This window comes from Podarcis cretensis (genome assembly GCF_951804945.1).
Source record: "Podarcis cretensis genome assembly, chromosome: 1".
Taxonomy (NCBI): domain Eukaryota; kingdom Metazoa; phylum Chordata; class Lepidosauria; order Squamata; family Lacertidae; genus Podarcis; species Podarcis cretensis.
Genome location: NC_137170.1, coordinates 49,818,095 through 49,839,994, shown reverse-complemented (window position 1 = coordinate 49,839,994; position 21,900 = coordinate 49,818,095). Strand labels below are relative to the sequence as shown.

Genomic DNA, 21,900 nt, shown 5'->3' with positions numbered 1-21,900 from the left:
GATGTCCTCCTGAAAGGACCGCCATACGGAAAAACCACAAAACAAGCCAGACTGATTTGAATAGCTGGAAAATCTTCAGAGATCAAGACCTATTTTGTATGTGCTGTAAAAACCTATTCAGGTTTTTAAATGTCACAATTTCATATCTTCTAGAGAATGTCTCATGTATGAACTGGAACAGAAGCTGGACTCCTACATTTACTTCCTAATGAAGTAAATCCATTTCTGCTCTAGACCTGTCATTCTGGGAGTCACCAGAGAGAAAACTTCATTAGCCTTTGGTTCTACAGAGCCAGAGAGATTACAGTTAAGTGTTGTAACAGATTGAAACCCAGAGGTAATAGCACCATCATCTGAATTCACCAAATGAAGTGAATGATATTCTCAGAGAATATATTTGCTTGAAGAAGACAGTATACCTGAAGGAGCGTCTCCACCCCCATCGTTCAGCCTGGACATTGAGGTCCAGCTCCGAGGGCCTTCTGGTGGTTCCCTCATTGCGAGAAATGAGGTTACAGGGAACCAGGCAGAGGGCCTTCTTGGTGGTGGCACCCGCCCTGTGGAACACCCTCCCACTAGATGGCAAAGAAATAAACAACTATTTGACTTTTAGAAGACATCTGAAGGCAGCCCTGTTTAGGGAAGTTTTTAATGTTTGATATTTAATTGTGTTTTTAATATCATGTTGGAAGCCGCCCAGAGTGGCTGGGGAGCCCCGGCCAGATGGGTGGGGTATAAGTAATATATTATTATTATTATTATTATTATTATTATTATTAATCTGCAGCCATTAAACCATAAGGAAGGCTTTCCTAGCCTAGTGCTGTCCAGATGATTTGGAAAACAACTTCCACCAGCTCTAACCAGCATGACTGATGGGAGCCATAGAAGGGCACTAGGATGAGAAAGGCTGTTGTAAGGTTGTGTGACCAGCAATATATTGTACTGACTGCCACAGTGTTTAGACTCCAACTTCTTCCCAAAACCAGATGCGGATGCACCATTTCACTGAATCGTGGAGTCTTTCTTCTAGATCTGTGTGCTTGATCAACCACATGGATGCCTTAGACATATGAAAGGGGAAACATTTCAAACCTTTTCCCTGTTGAACACTGTAAGGAGGAAATTGTCATAAGCGGAACTGAGCTTGTTGGACTCTTAAACAAAGTTTGCATTGCCTCCTTACCAATCCTGTACAGTCTGATATTCTGTATATTAAAAAGTTTCACAAAGACAGGATACAGCTGCAGTTTTGCCTTTGTGGGAAGTTTCTGCTAGAAAAAATTGCCCTGAATTTTCTGCCGTTCAGAGTAGGGAAAGTGTGGAAGGGCAATTGCTTAGTGGCACAGCACATGCTTCACACATGAAAGGTCCTTGGTTTAATCACTGGCATTTCCAGATAGGGCTGGGAGAGACTCCTGTCTAAAACCCCGAAGAGCCACCCACAGTCTGTATGGAAAATACCAGACTGGATGGGCCCATGGTCTGACTCAGTATAAGACAGCTTCCTATGTTCCTATATCGCAGCATTTCATTCTGACATTCCCATAAAGAGTAACAAACAATTCCAGGCAACTGCCATAAGCTCAGGACTTATTATTTGGGAACCTCTTGATCATAAACATCTTAGCAAACTGAAGGCCTTGAGACTTCTACAGAGCACTCACTGGACTGTCCCAGGAAGCAGCCCCTCCTCTGTGGAGATCACCGCCAAGCAATGAAGGAGAAGCACCCCACCCCTAGGTCACATCCGCATCATGCATTTAGGAAACATTTAAAGCACACAACTTCCTCCCAAGAAATCTAGGACTGGTAGTTAAGGGTGCTGGGAACTGTAGCTCTGTGAGGGGCAAACTACAGTTCCTAGAACCCTTTGGGAGTAGCCATGTGCTTTAACTTTATGGTGTAAGTGTGACCCTAGTTCCTGTGAATGTCCCTCAAATACCAGCAACTCCATTTCAGAGATTCCTTCTTAGCCACCCCATTCCCAAGCATGATAGCTTTCTTGGCCACCCCATTCCCAAGAAATATGGGACTAGTGCACTAGTCAGGACCAGAGGATTAACAAGAGCTGATAGTCTCCAGGAAGGTGCATCAAAGGCCCACACACTTCCCTGTAACAGTGTTCATCCCTCTATAAACTACTGACCAGACATGGACCTATATTTAAGGTTATCGTAGCTTGTAGCCAGTTGCTCCATGATCTGTCCTTGGTCCTGATGACTTGCTCTTGGGATAGTAACTGACTCATACCTGCTTCCCACTAAATGAGAACCTCCTTATTCTGTTTTAGACTGGCAGTATGTTCTGCTGCTCTGCCTGTCCTCTGAGTGGCATCTCGCTGCAGGCCTTGCAGGAGAACAAGCAGACACCTCCCCATATTTTCACAGAATTGATTCAGGAGCACAGCCACCACAGCATTGCCCTGTGTTTACATTGCAATTGTTATAACAACTATAGTGCACATATGCTCATTCTACCCAGCTACAAAGAGCTGCAAGCTCTTTTGGTTATGAAGGGAAATAAGCATCTTGACAGCACTAGCAGCAGGTGAGGTTGAAAATCTGGTTCTGGACTGTACCATTGCAGGCAGGCACTCATATGACCAAATGTTCTTTTGTTTATTTTATTTTTTTAAGTCCTTGAAATAGAAAGGTAAATGTCAGCAAGAAGTCTAGGTTAGATTCAATGACATCTAGTTTTCTTTGTGCAAGGTTTCTGTGTGACTGCAAAACCACTCTACTGTGAACACATAAGTGATTAGAATATGAAATGTATATAATCATTCCTTTTAAGCAAAGACCTAACACTTGGTCCATGATACTTAGCAAAGAAAAAGACTGGAGATTAGAACTCTTCTTTATGACATGTTGATGTGACATGGCACTGGAGATGCTTTTTATCTCTAATTTCAAGTAGCTGGAATAGAGAGATTACAGTGGTAAATTTCTAGTTCAGACTGGTCAGTCACCTACAAAACAGAACACAGCAGCTGCTAATCAACAACTGCAAACTCATTTACACATAATTTCATATTGGAGTAACTGGGCAACATTTTTCAGAACTTGAATGGCTGGGTTTTAGTTGCAGCAAAGGGTATAGCACAAGAGTGTCAGTTCAGCAAAACAGATGGCCTGGAGTGAAGGTAATATTTCATTTAAACAGCCAAATACTTTTCTAAGAGTCAATTACTCGGAGTGCAGGCTCCCATGGAAGTCTCTACCCTCTTTAAGCAGAGGCTTGACAACCATATGTCAGGAGTGCTCTGATGGTGTTTCCTGCTTGGCAGGGGGTTGGACTCGATGGCCCTTGTGGTCTCTTCCAACTCTATGATTCTATGATTCTAAATCCTACTGAAACGACTTGAATGAAGGAACTGAAGGGGTGCTTATCAAATGTGCAGATGATGCGAAACTGGGAGGGGTACCTAATGCAGCAGAAGCCAGAATCGGGATTCAAGATAACCTTAACAGATTGGAGAACTGAGCCCAACCTAACAAAATGCATTTCAATAAGGGCAAATACATGGTTCTGCACTTAGGCAGGGAGAACCAGCTGCACTAATGTAAGATGGGGAACACCTGGATTGCCAGAAGTATATGTGAAAATGATCTATGGATCTTTGTAGACCACAAGCTTAATGCGAGTCAACAGTGTGATACAGCAACAAAAATGGCTAATGCTATTCTAGGCTGCATCAACAGAAATCAAGGGAAGTAATAGAACCTCTCTATTCTGCCTTAATCAGATCACACCTGGAGTCTAGTTCTAGGCACTACAATTTAAGGAGGACACGGGCAACCTGGAACTTGTGCAGAGGAGGGCAACCAAGATGATCAAGGGAGGGGGCAGAGGGGGCAGCTGCCCCCCATAATCAATAAAAATCTAAAATCAATACAAATCTTAGTTTCTGTTCCCCCCTAACAAAAGCCTGCCCTCCCCTAACAAAAATCCTGGTTATGCCCATGCCAAATTCCACCCTCTCCAGTAGCCATAGATAGCCTTATCCCCCAGGACTCCTAGAAGCAGGTGGGGAAGTACCAGGTAATGCATGAATTTATCCCAGACATCCCTGGTACACTATGAGAACAGGATATATGGATGGGTGGCAGCTCCGGGGCATGTTGGCAAAGGGAGGATTCGTCTCTCTTGCCACATCGTCTCCAGTCACCACGCCGGATCTGGCATGGTTGACTCCTAGGCGGGTCACTTCCAGGCCCATCCTCTGGCCTCGGGACTCCCGGGGATTCTGGGCCTCTTGCCGGTTGCCGGACGGAAGGAACGCGCCGCCTGCAAATCTGCCGGGTAAATTATTCAAAGCAAGCGGATGTAGCGGACAAAGGACCCGAAGGAGAAGAAGTAACCCTTCGCGGGCTGCGCCTCGCCAAGCCAATCCGGGCAGCGGCGGCGAACGAGAGGGTCGGAGCGGCGGGGGCGCTTTCGGGCGGCAGAAGAGAGCCGCGCCCCGCCCGCGAAGCCGACCCGGCGGCGGAGGCGCCCGGCCGCCTTCCCTCCTCCCTCGCCGCGCTCCCTCCTCTTGCGGGCGCGGCAGCGGAAGGGTTAAGCGAGGGGGCGGGGGCAGGAGAGGGAGCATGTGCAGTCGGGCCCCGCAGCCGCGCTATGGGTCCCTCTTCGCTGGCACACTGGGGCTGCAGCTGCCGCGGCGGCGGCGGCGGCGGCGGCACAAGCAGCAGCAGCAGCCGGCGCAGCTGGAGGAAGAAGAGGAAGAGCAGCCGGAGCCGCGACGCTTCCATGGAGGCGAGCGCGGAGAGGCGGAGCTGAGCCCAGCCCAGCCGCGTCCCGGATCGCCGCCAAGCACCTGCGCCGGGGCCTCCTCGCCCACCTCCCTCCCCGCCGCCCGGGTAGGTGCATCCGCAGAGGCCTCTGCCTCCTCTTCCCGCGACAGGGGCGCGCCGAGGTGGCGGGGCGGCCGAGGGAGGAGATCCCACCGCCCGCCTGGGGGTTTCCGAGGGAACTCCGTCTCCGGGGAGTCCCTTGCGGATGGAGGCAGCGCAGACGAGCGGGCGGGCGGGAGGAGCTGCTGGGCGGGCGCTGCTTGGTGCCGCAAGAGCCGCATCCTGGCGGGCTTCTCTCACGCGCCGGCTCCGGCTGCCGGAGCGCTCGCCGGCCTCAGACACCGTCCTGCCTCGGCCGGGGATGCTGCCCGCCCGGGGAAGGATGCGCAGCAGCCCGAAAGCGGGGTGGCCTGGGGGGCTAGTCGGGATTGGCGCTGGGCGCGCTTTCGGCTCGCAGGGGATCCCGAGTCCCGAGCGCGTCTTCCGCAGTCCAGGAAGGGACGGGGTGGGGGAAGGGAGGTGTCTCCCTGCTTAGAGCTCTTCTCCAGCCCGGGGCGCTTCCCTACCTTGGCGTTGCATTTCTTGCTCTCCTCCTCTTCGCTCTCCGTCCTCACCCAGCAGTCCGGTCCCCCTTGGTCGTGAGCGGCACTTAAGCACAGTGCTACAGTTCTTGTTCATTACTCGGGCTCCCCCACCACCAATCGCGATTCTCCAGCGAACGACCGGGCTATATATTTTCTTCCCGACAGCTGTCCAGCTGTCAATATGTGATCTTTTCTGTAGTCGTCTTCCTGCCGTCTAACTACTATTCTTTCTCGGTTTTCATTTGCAAAACGCTGAAAGCCTTTCCTTATGCTCACCATCCCGACTCTTCATAAAGTGAACTGCTGTACCATTAGCCTCATTTTACAGATATGAAAACTGAGGCTGAAAGAGGAAATGGAGCCCTTGCCAAGGCCAACCAGTGAGAGACAGCGGTGGGTTTGGGACCAAATGATCTCCCAGATCCAAGCCTCACCTGGCTCTCAGTGAGGTTTATTCCCTGCTAGCCTCACTATATTCCTACCATCTCCTTAGCCTGCTTTTTGCTTCTGATAATTAGGCTGGCTTGGTTGCCTTTGGAAACCTTCGCCACAATCCACTTGTTGGCCTCTGAAGTGCCATACCAAGTCACATGTTTGTTTTCCCCAGTTACAGACTGAATGTAGTGATTTCTCTGGAGTTTGTCATAGGTCTTTACTTTCTGGCTGTAGTTAAGGGCATCTACTGTATCCGTGGTAGACCTGTCTTCTAGGTGCCCCTACCAGGGTATTTAGCTAACACACCTCTCTAGGTAGTAGAGTGCTTCCTCCTCAGCCAGAGACTGACTGCATAGGGCTGGAGAACAGGAATTAACTACCGTTGGTGTGTGATATCTGAAACATTAGGTCTTGCTCATAAAACACATCTACATCACTTGATTTCTTTGCACTGGATCACTGTGCAGCTGATGACTTGGACTATACCTCATGAAAGGTGGTAACCTCATACATTTGTTAAGATGCCACAAGGCTCACTGAGGGTTTTGATGCAACAGACTAAGGGCACAATCCTAAGATTAGATCTGGGATCTAGTTGAGCTGAGCTAGGATCTCAGCTGGGAACTAGGTGGCTGAGCTAAACTGGGTGGATCTTTAAGATGCCATTATCCCTTAAAAAGGGACATTCCTAGGCAGAGCTGCGGGGGCAGGGGGGACAGGACCTAGGCTGGATCCTAAGTTTATTCAGCTCAGTCATATTACTTGATGTGTGTTAAGCCAACAATAATGGTGCTGGAACTCAAACTCTATTTCAAAGGGCTTGTTTCCCCTTCTTCCAGGCTTAGGCTGGCTCAGTCATCAACATCCCAGCTGCTGAATGGAGTTTGGATCTGGGATATTTTACAACAGCTTAATTTAAATTGGCATAATTTATGCTGGTTTCCCATATTTAGGACTGCTCCCTTACACACTTACTCTAGTGGAAATTGTATTTTGAGATAATAAAAAGGGATAGAAACCTGCCTGTGGTGATTTCTATATTTGTGATGAAACACAGTGGAAGTCATCAAAGGGGTGAGCATGTTTGTATTAAGCCCAGCTACTTGAAATAGTAATATCGCATACATTGTTCTCCCATCCCACCCAAATTTAGGATGCTTTTCCGCATGAAACTGGTTCAGTTGATTTGACTAATTTAAATCAGTTCAGGATAAACAAAAGGATGTACAGTATTCAGAAGTTTAATAGGATAGATGGAGGAAAGGTACATGGTTTGCTTGCTCCTCACTTAATTATCTCTAAAGAGGAAAAAGTACATCATCTCTCTTGTATCCATAGCTAAATATGTACTAGTTGTCAACAAATGGGTATACCGTTCTGTGCTGCTCTGAAACCAACTATATTGTGTTGCCAGAAATAGCCAGTGCTATAAAAATAGTACCTATAATCTCTAGCATTCTGAGGACAAAAAGAGAACCTTGGGAAAACTCATGTATGGCTGACTGCCGGACTGTCATTTGAATGGAGGTGAATTTGCTAACATGAACAGCTGTTGGTGTTATTGAATTCTTGTGAACAATCAGCTTGACAAATGTCAGATAGCAGTAGATTTTCTCAGTACGGAAAAATTATAGTTAGATGGATGTGTACTCAATAAGTTAGATCTGACCTACATAAATATAATCAACAATGCAAATAAATTGTGTGAGTATATGTGTGTATATGTGAGATGTATATATCACGCACACGCGCACGCACACACACACACACACACACACATATTGCATAATTTATTCTGCTTCTATTAGTCATGAAAAGTTGTAGGAACTATGCAAGGCACTTAAGCAGAAACCTCCTGACCTCAGGAAATTCATTTTAGACCTCCATTGCATCTGAGATTTTTATTAGGCATTCCCTACACATCTTTAAGCCTATTTCTTATCCCCATAAGGTCTAGAAACTTGCTTTTAGAAAAGATGACTCATGTGTGCAAACATAATGTCACTGGGGAAAAAAATAGGATTGGCCATGAACTGAGATATGATCCATGCATAGCACTTCTGGGCATTTCTGACAATTAGGAAGACGTAATCTCATTAATCTGTTTATTAGCAGCTAGTCTGACCATCTCCAAGGATTTGGAAAAATATGAAATCTCTATATATTTTTAATTGGACAGAGAACGTGGAGGTCAGGTTTCATGGGCAAACATAAGCAGCAGTTTCATGTACTGTATGGTGTGACAAAGAAGGATCACTTTATTGAACACTGGCTCCCATTCATATCACGTGCTAACAGGAATCCAGCTGGGCAGCTTTGCGATGAGTCTTCTACCATATTGTGCAAGGATCTGCTTTCTCCATAATGCTCAAGTTCTTCAACTAATGACTAAACTTTTATGTATGACTCTACATCCTTTTTAGAGGGGGGAAGTGTACTGCTTTGGTATGGTGGTGGTTTGGTCTGATTGAACATCAACAGTTTTTTCTTGGAATTTGTAGCTCTTAAAATATTGATGCAATATATGGATGGATGGATGGATGGATGGATGGATGGATAGATAGATAGATAGACAGACAGACAGACAGACAGACAGATAGCAAAGCTGATTTGGGGGGGGGATGCTAAATTTTGTGTCCATTACCAAATTGTATGATTCTGCCCACCCATGTTTATCTTTTCTGTTATTTTGAATAAAACCTGGAGAGGGTTAGGGAAGCAGCTTGTTGGGGTTTCCCATACCTCCTTGCTGGCAGGAAAAGAAGCTTGTGGGGAAACAGAGGTCCCTCAGGCCTCTGCTCCTCCCTTTCCTTCTCCAGCAAGCCAGTCCTTCTCCACCCTTTTCCCGTGCTGTAGACTGTTTAAGCTCAAGAGCTCCAAGAGCCCTTTATTAGGTCTTGGTGGTAGCAGTGCTCACCCATTTCTGAGCTGAGCTGTCTGAGTGGCAGCAGCCCTGGTGCATGTGGGGGAAGGTTGAGGCATTTTGTTAGAAGCCAGTCTGCCCAAAGTGATCCCTTGCAGATCTTCACACATACAGTACTATAATAAACAATTTGTTTCTAGACGAAAGGTTCTGCAAATTTTGCTGGAGAACCTACTGTGTGTTGGTTAGATCTTGAGAAGTTTCACTTCCTTCTCACTCTCCATCTAAAAAGAGGAACCCCTTTTGAAGTGATAAAGCTTCTGTATTTTATCCCATATTTGGACCCTAATGTCAATGGGTTTTTATGGACCGCAGGAGTAGCTAACATTGATGGTGTTTGCTGTTTATGGTCACTGTGCTTCCATAATACAAGCATTATTCAAAACATATTCCTTGTGGGAATAAAGTTGAGAAACATAGGAAAAAATGGTAAAATTGACAACCCATACATAGATCTGAGTCTACAGTGACTGAACCAAGTGTATAGTGCCAAGCTGGGGCATGATCCAGCCAAAGCTAAGCATTCTTAAGTCTCATTGATTTCAGTGCCTGTTCTTAGCTTAATTTCAACTACAGCACGCTTTAAACCAGCTTCTATGACCAGGTTTAAAATGTTGGATTATATCTCGGTGGATGCATTCTGGGGTAGGGGTTGAAGCCTGAGCATAAGACTTTTTTTTTTTTTTTACTAAGAATAGTATTTACTCGGAAGAAACTTGGTTTCATTGCAACTTCCTTTCCTAGTAAGCATGCATAGGATTAGCTCTTCAGGTGTAAGAAGTTTTCCAGGTCCCAGCTTTCAAAACCTGAGATTCATTTCTGGACATGGCTGGTGTTGGTTATTTTGAACGGCATGTCAAGAGATTTTTTTTTTTTTGTAGATTGACAAAAAATGGCAGCAAAGAGTTGCAAAGCCAGTAGCAAAAACCAAGCTATCCTGAAAACTGTATTAAATGGCAGTATGTAAATACTCATAACCAGTCAATCATTGGTTATATAAATAAAATGCAAAGATTCAAGGAGCAAAGATCTGTGTTCTCCCCTGATGCCAGCTACTTGGGGGGTGGGGCATCAGGAGTGAGCAGCTTTTGTTCCTGTTTATTATGATGGGGGGGGGGTCACCCTTCCTTCTGAAACATAAGCAAAAATCTCCACTTAGTGAAAGGAAACAGCTTTCAGGAATGCAGTATTTATGTGATAATCCGCCACTGAACTGGTAACCTGCAAAGGGAACCATTTTTATTAACAGGCATTTCTATGGTACTCAGCATTGGTAGTGTGTGTGTTTAGGTTATCAACTTGCAATTTTTCATTTCACAGTTGCTGTACAAAAGCGTCTAATTTCCATCTTCATACCAACTTTCCCATTATTAACCGTTCCTAAGTGCTGCTCATAGAAATGAATAAAAAGCATAGAAGATGAATTAAAATACTGTGTAAAGGTAAAGGGACCCCTGATCATTAGGTCCAGTCGTGTCCGACTCTGGGGTTGCAGCGCTCATCTCGCTTTATTGGCCGAAGGAGCCGGCGTACAACTTCCGGGTCATGTGGCCAGCATGACTAAGCCGCTTCTGGCGAACCAGAGCAGCGCACGGAAATGCCGTTTACCTTCCCGCTGGAGCAGTACCTATTTATCTACTTGCACTTGGACATGCTTTCGAACTGCTAGGTTGGCAGGAGCAGGGACCGAGGAACAGGAGCTCACCCCGTCGCGGGGATTCGAACCGCCGACCTTCTGATCTGCAAGTCCTAGGCTCTGTGATTTAACCCACAGTGCCTACTGTGTAGGTGAGAGTAAATTCTTACACCACTGCCAGGGACCTCAGGTTAAGAACTTAATTCGTTCTGGAGGTCCGTTCTTAACCTGAAACTGTTCTTAACCTGAGATACCACTTTAGCTAATGCGGCCTCCCACTGCTGCTGCGCCACCGCCACACGATTTCTGTTCTCATCCTAAAGCAAAGTTCTTAATCCGAGGTATTATTTCTGGGTTAGCGGAGTCTGTAACCTGAAGCGTCTGTAACCTGAAGTGTATGTAACCCAAGGTACCACTGTATACTACAAGACTGTGCTGTAGTTTCAGAAAATTCATTTCAAGCGTACTGCTGTGGCATCTCACTGAGCCACTGTAGATGTACCAGCCATGATATCTTTGCCTGTTGTCCTCTCCTCCACCTTCCATCTCCTGCTGGTCTTAATCACAATTAAATATGACATCGTCAATGACATTAACCACAGTTGAGACTAACTAACCAGGTTCCCTTTTAACCAGGGATTTGAATAGTGACTAGTCGATGATCATCCAGTGAACTACATGGTTAAGCACAGATTGGAACCTTGATCTCCCTGACCCACTGCATTGCACCACAACCTGCTCATCACTTCTGTATACTATGCCATATTCCTCTGGTTTTGATCCAGCAAAGGTTTTGAACCGATAAACTGGCAGTCTGCTAAATACCCCTTCCCTCAAAATGACATCAATTAGGGCAGATTAATTATAATACTAAAATTCTAGGCTAAATCTCAGAATAAAACTTTGACCTATTTTATTAACAAATAACAATAGTCACATCAGCTGTGTTTAGCAGCGGAGCATGGGAAGCAAATTTCCTATATCTCATCTAAAGAAGTATTTGTGGGGAAAGTACATTGTTTCCCCAGAGATTTTGAATAGCCTCTGGCTAGCTCTTTCCAACAGCAGATGGAGTCATAAACTTGTGTCCAGAAAGTACTGTTTCAGATTGCAGGTGACACGCAAACATATGATGCAATACACTCTGCCTATTCATTCACCCATTCCTTTTTTATAAATTGCATATCACACCCTATTTGAAATCAGTACAACAAAACAGAAAACTAATGAAACCTTAACTACAGAAGAATTTATTTATTCATACATACATAGAAGAAAATTAATTAATTAATTAATTATCCTCCTCTTTCTGTCAAAGTGGTATGCATGCTTTTCTTCCTCCATATTTCCCCGCTCACAACAACCCTGTGAGGTAAGCTAAGCTGAGAGACTGTGACGGGCCCAAGGTTACCCAGTGAGCTTCATTGCTGAACAAGGATTTGAACTCTGGCCTCCCAGGTCATAGTCCAACACTCTAACCTCTGCACCACACTGGGTCTCACGGTGGCCACCTGTTTGGACACTCCTTAAGAGCGGAAGAGGGAGATGCTTGTGCCTTGTCCCCAGGTGTCACAGAGACACAGCCGTGCACCTTCACCCGCACATAAGCGCCTGCTGCCCTTGGAGGTCATGAGTGGGGTGGCGCATTTGCACACAACGTTTTAAATCATCATCCTTTAAAGATGCATAGAAGTAGAAAACATAACGCAACCGTCACAAAATAGAATGAGGCTCAGGTTAAATGTTCAAAAGTCTAACCTGGGAAAGTAAAGTAACTCTTCACCTAGCATCTTAACTACAGTACAAGAGGAGGTGCAAGTGAGTTTCCCAGAGGAGAGCATTTGATACAATTAAGAGGGCCCTGTCTTTGGTGATCACGTGCCTAAGCCCAGAAGGGAGCAGGCATTCAGAGAAAGGGCTCTGAAGACCTTAATGCACAAGCAGAAACTTGTGGGGAAGGAGGATCCTTTAGGTACCCAGAAAGCAAGCTATACAGTGGTACTACAGGTTAAGAACCTAATTCGTTCCGGAGGTCCGTTCTTAACCTGAAACTGTTCTTAACCTGAAACACCACTTTAGCTAATGGGGCCTCCTACTGCCGCCACATGATTTCTGTTCTTATCCTGAAGCAAAGTTCTTAACCCGAGGTACTATTTCTGGGTTAGCAGAGTCTGTAACCTGAAGCTTCTGTAACCTGAAGTGTATGTAACCTGAGGTACCACTGTATAGGGCTTTAAATATAACACCAGCATTTCAAATTTTATTGGGAATAGATTGACCACCAGCAGGGTGAGGCAACCACCTCAGGCACTTGATTGTGGAATTCATGAAACGGCAAGTTTTTAGTTATTTGATCTTTCTTTCTTTCTCTTTCTTTCTTTCTTTCTGCTGCCAGGGAGGAGGAGAACTGTTGGTGAGGTCTTCTGCCTCATGTATCAATAACATGGTTGGCCTGAGGCACTGTATGGTGGGTTGGGGGAACCATTTACTGTTTCACATCATACAGCAAAATGCCCTGGGCTGGCACTTGCTAGCAGTGAAATTGTTTCGGAGCTGGGCAGATATGTTCTAGGAGTGCTCCCAGTAGCAATCTTGCACCTGTGTTCTGGAATAATAGAAGCTTCTGGGAAGTCTCCAAAGTCAAACCATGTAATGCATTGCAGTAATCTAACCCAAAGATTGCACCATCTTTCACATATAGAAGTACTTGATATGATGACTTAACATTGAAGCAGCATTGAATTTTGTATTTTGGTTCATAAAGCAGGGATGACCTTGCCTTGCCTTGCTGCAGAGTGCCATCTAGAAACACTATATACCCATTAATGGTAAAATGTGTTTGTTGGTTTTGTTTTTTTTTTTAAATAGCCTTGGTGGCAAGTGCTCCACACTGAGAGATGTATTTCTCTTAGTGTTGTATAATATGGCCTTACCTTTTCAATTCAGCTTCTCATGCAAAATTCAGGCATCTGTTGCTTTTCCTGCCACTAGCAGTTTCCTTTCTGAGAGCACTGCAGCCAAAACATGCCACTGAGCACCTCAGTTTCCAGAAGACATTAAGATACAGGATCCCAGAAGGTTCTTAGGTCCTTGTAGGAGGCTGCAGTAGTCATTGTTCAAAAGTTTTTGTTTCAAACCTAACAACTTGGGAGGGTATCATAATGAGGAAAGAATAAACCCAAAACATTACAATTCTTACCCATTCTAGTATAATTCCCTGCTCTCTCCTTTAAAAGAGCACTTACGGTATTTCCCTTTGTTGGAAGGGAAATATTTGGAAATTAAAAGCTATGTGTTAACTCTGGCAGCAGCTGGGAAAGAAAGCAGAGATCTAGTGATATTCTGGCTCATTAGTAAAAGTTACTGTTGTATGTGTTAATTAAGGATAATGATGCCACACTGAGCTTTGTTCAGAGTGCTTACTCCTTTGCCAATGACAAGAGTACCAATCTGTGTCAAAAAGCAGAGACCAGCCTCAAGGGCATCTGAAGTGGACGGTGCATAATATTTTTCACATTGAGTACTCACTTGTAACAGTTTTAGAATAAAGTTGCTTGTGCAAGAACTCAAATAGATTTATGTTAGTAGGGAAGCAAGAAAGGAACTATGTCATCCTGTGTTCTGACCCCTGCTGTTGAATTAATTAATCTAGTGCAGTAATTTGGGCAACCACTCCTAAGAAATCCTCTCCCTACGCAATCTTGTCTTCAGGCTCTATATAAAAGATGGATTAGTGCATAAAGAGGATCTCATCCGCTAAGCGCCTTCGCTATCATGTGCTGTCTTCCCTGTGTCGCGTAAGGTTGAGAACTGATGCTCATTCGTTTAGACTTAAGCGATGGGTCTTGAACTAGAATTCAACTCTCACTGCCTTTGACAGGAACCGCATGTCTTCTGTAAATTCCTCCAGCACAGGCATCCCCAAACTCGGCCCTCCACATGTTTTGAGACTACAATTCCCATCATCCCTGACTACTGGTCCTGTTAGCTAGGGATGATTGCCCATAAGCAGTCATCGCAGTGCAGTCTAGCTTGGCTGCTGTTTGTGATGGATTGACCTCTTTTTAACAATGAAGATCTTCAGAGCTGATGGTACCAAGAACATCTGTATGGTGCCTGGGCAGGAAGCTCTTCAAGGCCTTTCACTGCTACTGAACCAAATGGAAGATGGGATTGCTAATTTGCTATTTGAGCAACCAAGGAAATGAACTGTATACATGTCTGGGGTGGGGATAAGTAATGAATTAAGTGAGCGAATAGAAATGCTGACAATATTTTTGAAAAAGCCTGCTGCACATGAACTTACTGATGCATAATTTAAAGTGCTTTTCATCTAGATGTCATACCCTTGTTGGTCCAACATCCTTGCATCTCTTTTTACATACTTTATATTTATATATAAACATTTTTGTGAGGCCCGTCTGAAAAGTGATGAATAGAGCTACTTCACATAATAAACACATGACCACAACTGAGCAGTAATTGTTTTTCTAAAGATATAATTAAATATATAATTAAAACTTTATGCCAATTTTTCAAGTCACTTTGCTGGTAAAATAAAAGTAACCAAGGCTGAAGTATTATACATTTACCTAGGAGTAGGCCCTATTCAACTCAGTAGGACTAATTTTTTTTATCAGACATGTATAAGATTGTGCTGTAAGGCTACAATTACATACCTGGCAGAAAACATTATTGAACACAGAGGGACTTCCCTCTGAGTAAACATCCCTAATAGGATAGCACCGTAAGTTACTCATTCCTGAAAAAAATAGTAGAAGAGTGAAAAAACTAGGAGTATTGCTGAAGCGTTTAATAACCCACTGTCCTCCACAGAGTATGTAACAGTTGGGAAATGTTAATCTGCTAGGTTGCTAAGCAACTGTGTCCTGACCTCAATCCCTATTGGATCAAGGGGAGTTTACTGATGAATTATATTTTTACTCTAAATTAAACCTTGATAGAGCTGATGTAGGTGGGGTTTTAACAAAATGGTCCTTTTCCTGGTTCATTGGAGTCTTAAGGTGTACCATTTATCATTTGGTGTGCTTGCAAAAGCATGCTAATAATAAATTTCAATAATGAGAATTAAAGCTTTAATGGAATATCGTGTTGCACAAATTCAGTTTTTATAGGATCTTGTGTCAGTGTTAGTAACCCAAAATTAACCTCAGATGTATTACTGCTAGGCTAAAGAGCCAAAATGTGAAATGATGTCACAGGAATGAGAGCTGTCAGAATCTCTCAAGTATCACTTTTAAGATATATCCCACATTGTAGGTTTTTAAAAAATCAAGTAATAAAACATACCCATTCAAGGAATACAGAATTTAGCAGTGGTACAGGGGAAAAAAATGATTGTAGACGCTCCAAGAAAGGCAGTCAAATGAAAGTGTATCTCCATACAGTTCCACAAATTGATGGAAGGTCAAAACCATGTTCAATTGTCTTAACAAAGTCCCTAGAAGGATACCATGTCATATAGATGGTGTGAGTCTTATTCACCCCATATCAATATTCTTTTTGTGAAATGGTTAATTTGTCCTTAAGCACAGTGTCCCATACTTGCAAAATTCATGCTTCAAAAAGATTTTCATTTAAAAGTTTTCCCATTTTTAGCAATCACTAATCTAGGTGCAGTTAATAAATGGAAGATGATGTCTTTATTGGTTATGTTCCTAATATGAGGAGTAAAACAAAATAGTAGGGCTAATTTTGCATCTGTCCATACTTTTCAGTTTTAGCTATATAAAAGTGCTATACCTTCCATCATTTGTTTTGCTAAAGTCCTTCAGTTTTTCAACAGTTTGTTCTTATGGCATTTTGCTTTAAAGACCCCGTGATTGTGGAATCATACGTTCTGGTTCTTTTCCAGACAGGCACATGCTTTCATTAGTCAATGTGGCTGCCTGCCTACACTTTTCTTAGAGCTATATGAATGCAGTCAACAGCTCCATGCTTTGTTTTTATACACAGGAATGACTTCAAAAAGCCTGCATTTTTGCTAATTTACATTGTAATGGGACAGCAAACTTGAAACATAAGCGAAGAGTCTGCAAAATAGAGGCATTCAGATTTGCTACAAAGCTGATTATTTCTACCATTTACCCTCTTTTTTCTCAGAAATCAAATTGGAGGCAAGGAGCAAAACGTTTTGGGTGCTGTGTTCTCACAGGGTTGTTGCAGCTTTCTACCTTGTAGGTTGGATTGTTTTAATACTCTTAATGCAGTAGGGTGGGGGGGGCACAAGCGTGATTGCCCTAGCACAAAATTGTTAGGAGCGCAAAATTTCAAAACCCGGCATTGCCTCAATACAGCTGCATGCTTCCTTTGCTGGGCTCCGTTGAAAACAGCTTCTCCAGACAATGGAACAAGTTTTCTTTTCTTGGTGGTTGCAGTCTCCGCCATTAGGCAGTTGAATGCTGATGTGTACTCCGTCCAGTGAATATAAAGCTTGCATCAATTCACAATCTCCTCCCCTGTGATGTCTCATTTCCCAGAAGGGCTTATTTTTAATAGTTGCTTCCCAGAGGATTCTGACTGTGGTTCTGGAGTTCTGCTGTAATACAGTTCTCCAAAGCACTAACACACACCTTTTGTCCAATTAGCATCTCCCTTTAGGTAACTAGTGCTTCATACATCACAAAATAGGCCTATCTTAGCTACTGTCTCATTAAAAGCAGAGTGGCATTGTGCTGCATTGTTGTCTGAATACCCTTGGGCCTTGCAGACTGCCTGAGCAATGCAGTGTCTCTTAAGTAAGCAATCATCCATTTGCCTACTCTCTGTGTTGTAGCTGAGAATTAGCTCCTCTCCCTGATAGGCGCCAACTCTTCTCAACTCTAAAGTCAGTATTTTGCAAGTAAGGAGGAAGAAGTTTCTCTCAAGGCAGTGGTGAATAGCTTTTGGTGCACCTGTACCTCAGCCAAGACCCAAGTAGAAGGCTGTGTACACATTACCATTGACTCTGGCTCCAGAGTCCACTGCTGGTGTTTGAAAGTGCATTCACATGAGGTTAGCCGCAATCCTTATGTATCCTTTAGTTTATTGAGAAATTATGCTGTTTGATGCCTTAAAACCAGCTTCCATCTGATTCAAAAATGTAGGCCACAGTTAAGCTGAGGTGTGTACATTTGAGACAGTGTTGCACATGCACAGATGACAGTGCATGCACACATTACAACTTCACTGAACAGGAGTTTGGCGCAGGGAAACAAATCAGCTAATGTACATCAGGTGAAAACATCACCAACCCCTCTCTGGTGTGTACAGCAACATAAGAAAGTTACTTGAAATGGAGCAGGGGGATACGGGGTTGATGCATTTTAAGCTGCTAATATGTACAATTAAGTCACATCTTATGTGCATTTAACTTACATTATGTGCTTGGCTTTAGACCCTTTCCAGATTCAATTCCAGCCTTTCTTTTCTGCCTGCATCTCTCTCTCTCTCTGCCGCTGCTCTATTCCCCCTTTACTTCTCTTTGCCTCCCTCCCTCACACCAGTTGCTCACATGAGGATGAGTGAGGGGAGGCAGTGGAGCTACATGGAAGGCCTCCCTGCAGGGCTCCCCCCCCTTGCCAACCAAGGAAAATTAAAATTTGGCTATACACAATTTTCACATAGATGCACAACCATTGGCACCAAATATCTGTGCATGATACAAGATGATTGTATGTAGACACTGACACTCATCAGGTGACAAAGGCTGCTTTATAGCACTCTGTATGCCACTCTCATGCCTTGGTGTGGTTTTACCTCTATCCTGCTGAGCAACAGAGCAGGCAGCAGTCTAGACATGAGTGGATAGGTCCTCCTTCTCCAGGCAAGGGTTGCTTACGTTGGCTATCCAAGTCTTGAGGCATGATCCATTGGGAAGGATCTGTTCTTCCTTCCTTTCCAGAACTGCTTGGCTAGGTAAGGGTGATAAGCACTGTTCAGACCTTGAGCCGGGTTTCTTCCAGAGAAACAACCCAAAAAATGGATCCTTGGATTCTCAAGGGCCTCAGGCTTCCTGCATTTGCGGGAGGCTGCTCCACATTGTGATTTTGTGAAGTTGTTCTTCCATATTTTCAAGTCCACATTCGTTAAAAAGCAAGGGAATAGCTGGTGTGAAGTGAACTTGAGTGGTGTGAATGCAGTGTTCTACTGAGGACTCCAAAATGCATTGCCTGCCCTTCACAAAGGGGCTTGCATTGATCTCTCTGGGCAACTGAGTGAGGTTTATTACAGACCAAATGGGGGCAGATGCTCCTAGGAATGCTGCTACCATTCTGAGATAACAAAATTTCGCCAGGTGTGCCTGGTGGCGCAGTGTTGATCGCAGCTGAGAAAGGAGCATTGGGCTGACTCCCTGATCCTGTTGCTCCGAGTACAGCAAGTGCCCCTTATCGTTTGCCCTCGAGGACTATCAAAGGAAACCTAGATGTCTTCCATTACTGTTGAAAACAAGAGTGGAGTCCCATGCCGGGCCTCGAAGAAGAATGTAGATCTATTGGCAGCGGATCTGAACAAGGGAATGAATAATTCATGCCCCCAAATGCCTCCTGTGCGTTCTCATCCATTTAGGCTGCTTGGGAGTTCTAGCTGCTGAGATGCAGACACAGATCGACTTCCAAAGGATAAAAACCCTTATAGACGCTGCTTGCTGTTGCTTCTGTCAGCCTCCAGTTCAAAGGATTGCAGCAGCTGCTGTGATGCTGGCTTAAGAGGGCGAAGGCCGGACCCCCGATTGCTGCCCCATCAAAACTGTGGTAGTCCAGGAAGTTCTGTAGCAAGGGCAGCCTGCTAGAATCCCTTCTCTAGGTAAGTAAGGCAAAAAAAGGTGGCTTGGCTAATTTTACCAGGAACCATGTGGTGGGCAGAGGAGGGCAGTGGCTCAGCCCAGAGTTGGAAACGGCCTTGTTTACATGCCAAGGGGCTTTTCTTAGGAGCGGGGGCGGGCGGGCACAGGAGAAAGCAAAACAGGTTTGTCTCTGCCAAAAGCCTGCTAAAAACAGACAAGGCTTTGATTCGCTTTCAGCCACCATCTTAAGAAGTAAAGCTGATTTAATAGCTGTTCAGTGAAGTAAATTCATTGTGTGGAGTCACTTACTAGCTGGGCAGTTGTCCATATCGGAGTTGGCAGCTAAGGGCTTGGGAGGAGGAATTTCTCTCCCTGCCTTGGTCGAGGTCTCTTTAGGTCATGGCAGAGGTGCACTGGCAGGGCAGCAGCGGGGAGAGGGGTTAGTCCAGGTCGGCAGGAAACACAACTTCATTCTCCCAAGCTGTCTATCCAGTGCCTGTGAAACAGGGCTTGTGGGCTGCTAAACTTCCTCTTCTTTGTTTGCTCAAGTCCCTGCTGTTGATTTATAGTGCCACTTTTTACCTTCCCTGTTTTCACTGAGGATAAGCTCTTTCCACTGGATTCAATAACTTCTTTTACATTTTGCTGCTCGGGTTGCCATTGATCCAACAGGCTGTATATCCTGTGGAGGAGAGTGTATGACCTAGCTATTTAAAGCAGGTGTTTAAACCCCAGCGTGAGTCAGGTTTCTTAACAATGGGCTATTGCCACTCCATCTCAAGGTTGTTCCAGTCAGACTGTCTCCTCTCCAGATCCCAGTGATATCCAGCTAAGTCATACTCGGAATAGACACGTTAAAACCAATGTGCTTAAGTTACTTAAGTTCATTGATTTCAATGGGTCTGCTCTGAGTATGACTGATGTTGGATGTCATCCAGGGCGCTCTCTTGCTGTGTGTGTGTGTGTGTGTGTGTGTGTGTGAGAGAGAGAGAGAGAGAGAGAGAGAGAGAGAGAGGGGTTAGAAATATAAATGTGTCACAATTCAGTTGCAATCTGAGAAGTTAGGCACATGGATGTCGTCTGTTGCAAAAACTGCAAACTGTAGGTGATATTTATCTGGTCCTGACTATTATGTTACAACAGAAGGAGGGAGCATAGCACAACTTATTTATACAGATTTATCAAGACATTAGCCTCTTGGAACAGTATACAGCACAAAGGGATAAAATACAGTAAATGCAATAAAATAACACATTGCAGCAGCATTTGAAAGTCCAGCATTGCAGTAGTGAAGATTACCAGAGCATGGACTACTATGGCTGAGCCGTATCCATACCTGCTTTTTCCTGCATAGCCCTGCCCCTGAATCTGTGCCAAGGTTACACTAGGCAGCCTTTCTCAACCTTGGGTCCGTAGATGTTGTTGGACTACAACTCCTATCATCCCTAGCTAGCAGGGTGAGTGGTCAGGAATAATGGGAGTTGTAGTCCAGCAACATCTACGGACTCAAGGTTGAGAAAGGCTGCACTAGAAAATGTGACGGAATACAGGTTCAACTGAGTCCACACAGGTTTTGGCCACACACACACATAAACACACAGCACCATTTGTGCAAGAACTAATCCCTATGACTTCTGAATTTAGGGAACTGTTGTTGTTGTTATTTAGTCGTTTAGTCATGTCCGACTCTTCGTGACCCCATGGAGCAGAGCACGCCAGGCACTCCTGTCTTCCACTGCCTCCCGCATTTTGGTCAAACTCATGCTGGTAGCTTCGAGAACACTGTCCAACCATCTCGTCCTCTGTCGTCCCCTTCTCCTTGTACCCTCAATCTTTCCCAACATCAAGGTCTTTTCTAGGGAGTCTTCTCTTCTCATGAGGTGGCCAAAGTATTGGAGCCTCAGCTTCACGATCTGTCCTTCTAGTGAGCACTCAGGGCTGATTTCCTTAAGAATGGATAGGTTTGATCTTCTTGCAGTCCATTGGACTCTTAAGAGGGCACAAGCAGAAGGGGATGACAGAGGACTTTGCATGAGCAGGTATTTGCAAAAAGGACTCTTATTCAGTTATTTGAGACCATGGCTAGCTTGGCCACGCAACCCTAAGGATGAGGCAGGCAGTGTGCACCTGCTCCCAGTCATTGCATGATTTCCCTTCATATGAATAACACAGGAAGGGGATTTATACATAGTTTAGAAAAAAGAACATTGGCATGCCCAGTTTCATTCCCTATTATTTATGAATAACAAAGATTTTGATATAAGCTGACGCATACAACAGGGTTCTTTTCGGTAGTGACCTTTGTGAAATGCCACAGTATAGAAGCTTGTAGATGTGTCAAAAGAGACTCCTTAAATGGAGGGTTACAATGATCCCCTGTTGTACAGCTCTAAGCTGTGGCCTTGATATGTACAACTGCTAGACTCTGGTTTAGAGAGCTCAAAGTATGCAAAAGAAAATAAGCCTTACAGTGAAATGTTCCCCGTTGCTTTGGGTTAGTCTGCTGTGCAGATGCAAGGATGGCAAAGAACTCACAGCAAGGTTTCATGGCTTACTTTTAAGATTGTTCAACAGAGCAGGATTTGAAGAAATGCCCGGGTGGTTTCCATAGTAATGTTGCTGTGGAGCACTTCTTACACTTCAGAGGTAGCAAATGTGCGACCCACTGTGTGGCAAGATAGTCAAAACTATTAAAATTGAGGAGCCATCTGGAAATCCAGAGATGGACACAGGTGTGCTTA

At 44.5% G+C, this 21,900-nt stretch overlaps 1 protein-coding gene across 5 annotated transcripts in view; it reads left to right on the top strand.

The window, feature by feature from the left end:
- Positions 1-4,543: 4,543 nt before the first annotated feature.
- Positions 4,544-21,900, top strand: part of TMEM229B (transmembrane protein 229B) — a 35,836-nt gene continuing 18,479 nt past the window's right edge. Inside the window, exons 1-2 of one of the 5 annotated variants that reach the window (XR_013843541.1) lie at positions 4,800-4,862; positions 18,943-19,179. Coding sequence is in view for 1 of the 5 variants with exons in the window: in XM_079995657.1 (XP_079851783.1) it covers positions 4,593-4,862 (270 nt within the window). In the remaining 4 variants the exon portion in view is untranslated. Of the gene's footprint in view, positions 4,863-18,942; positions 19,180-21,900 lie in introns of those variants that run through there. The other 4 variants (XM_079995657.1, XM_079995658.1, XR_013843542.1 and 1 more) reach the window with 4 other exon arrangements.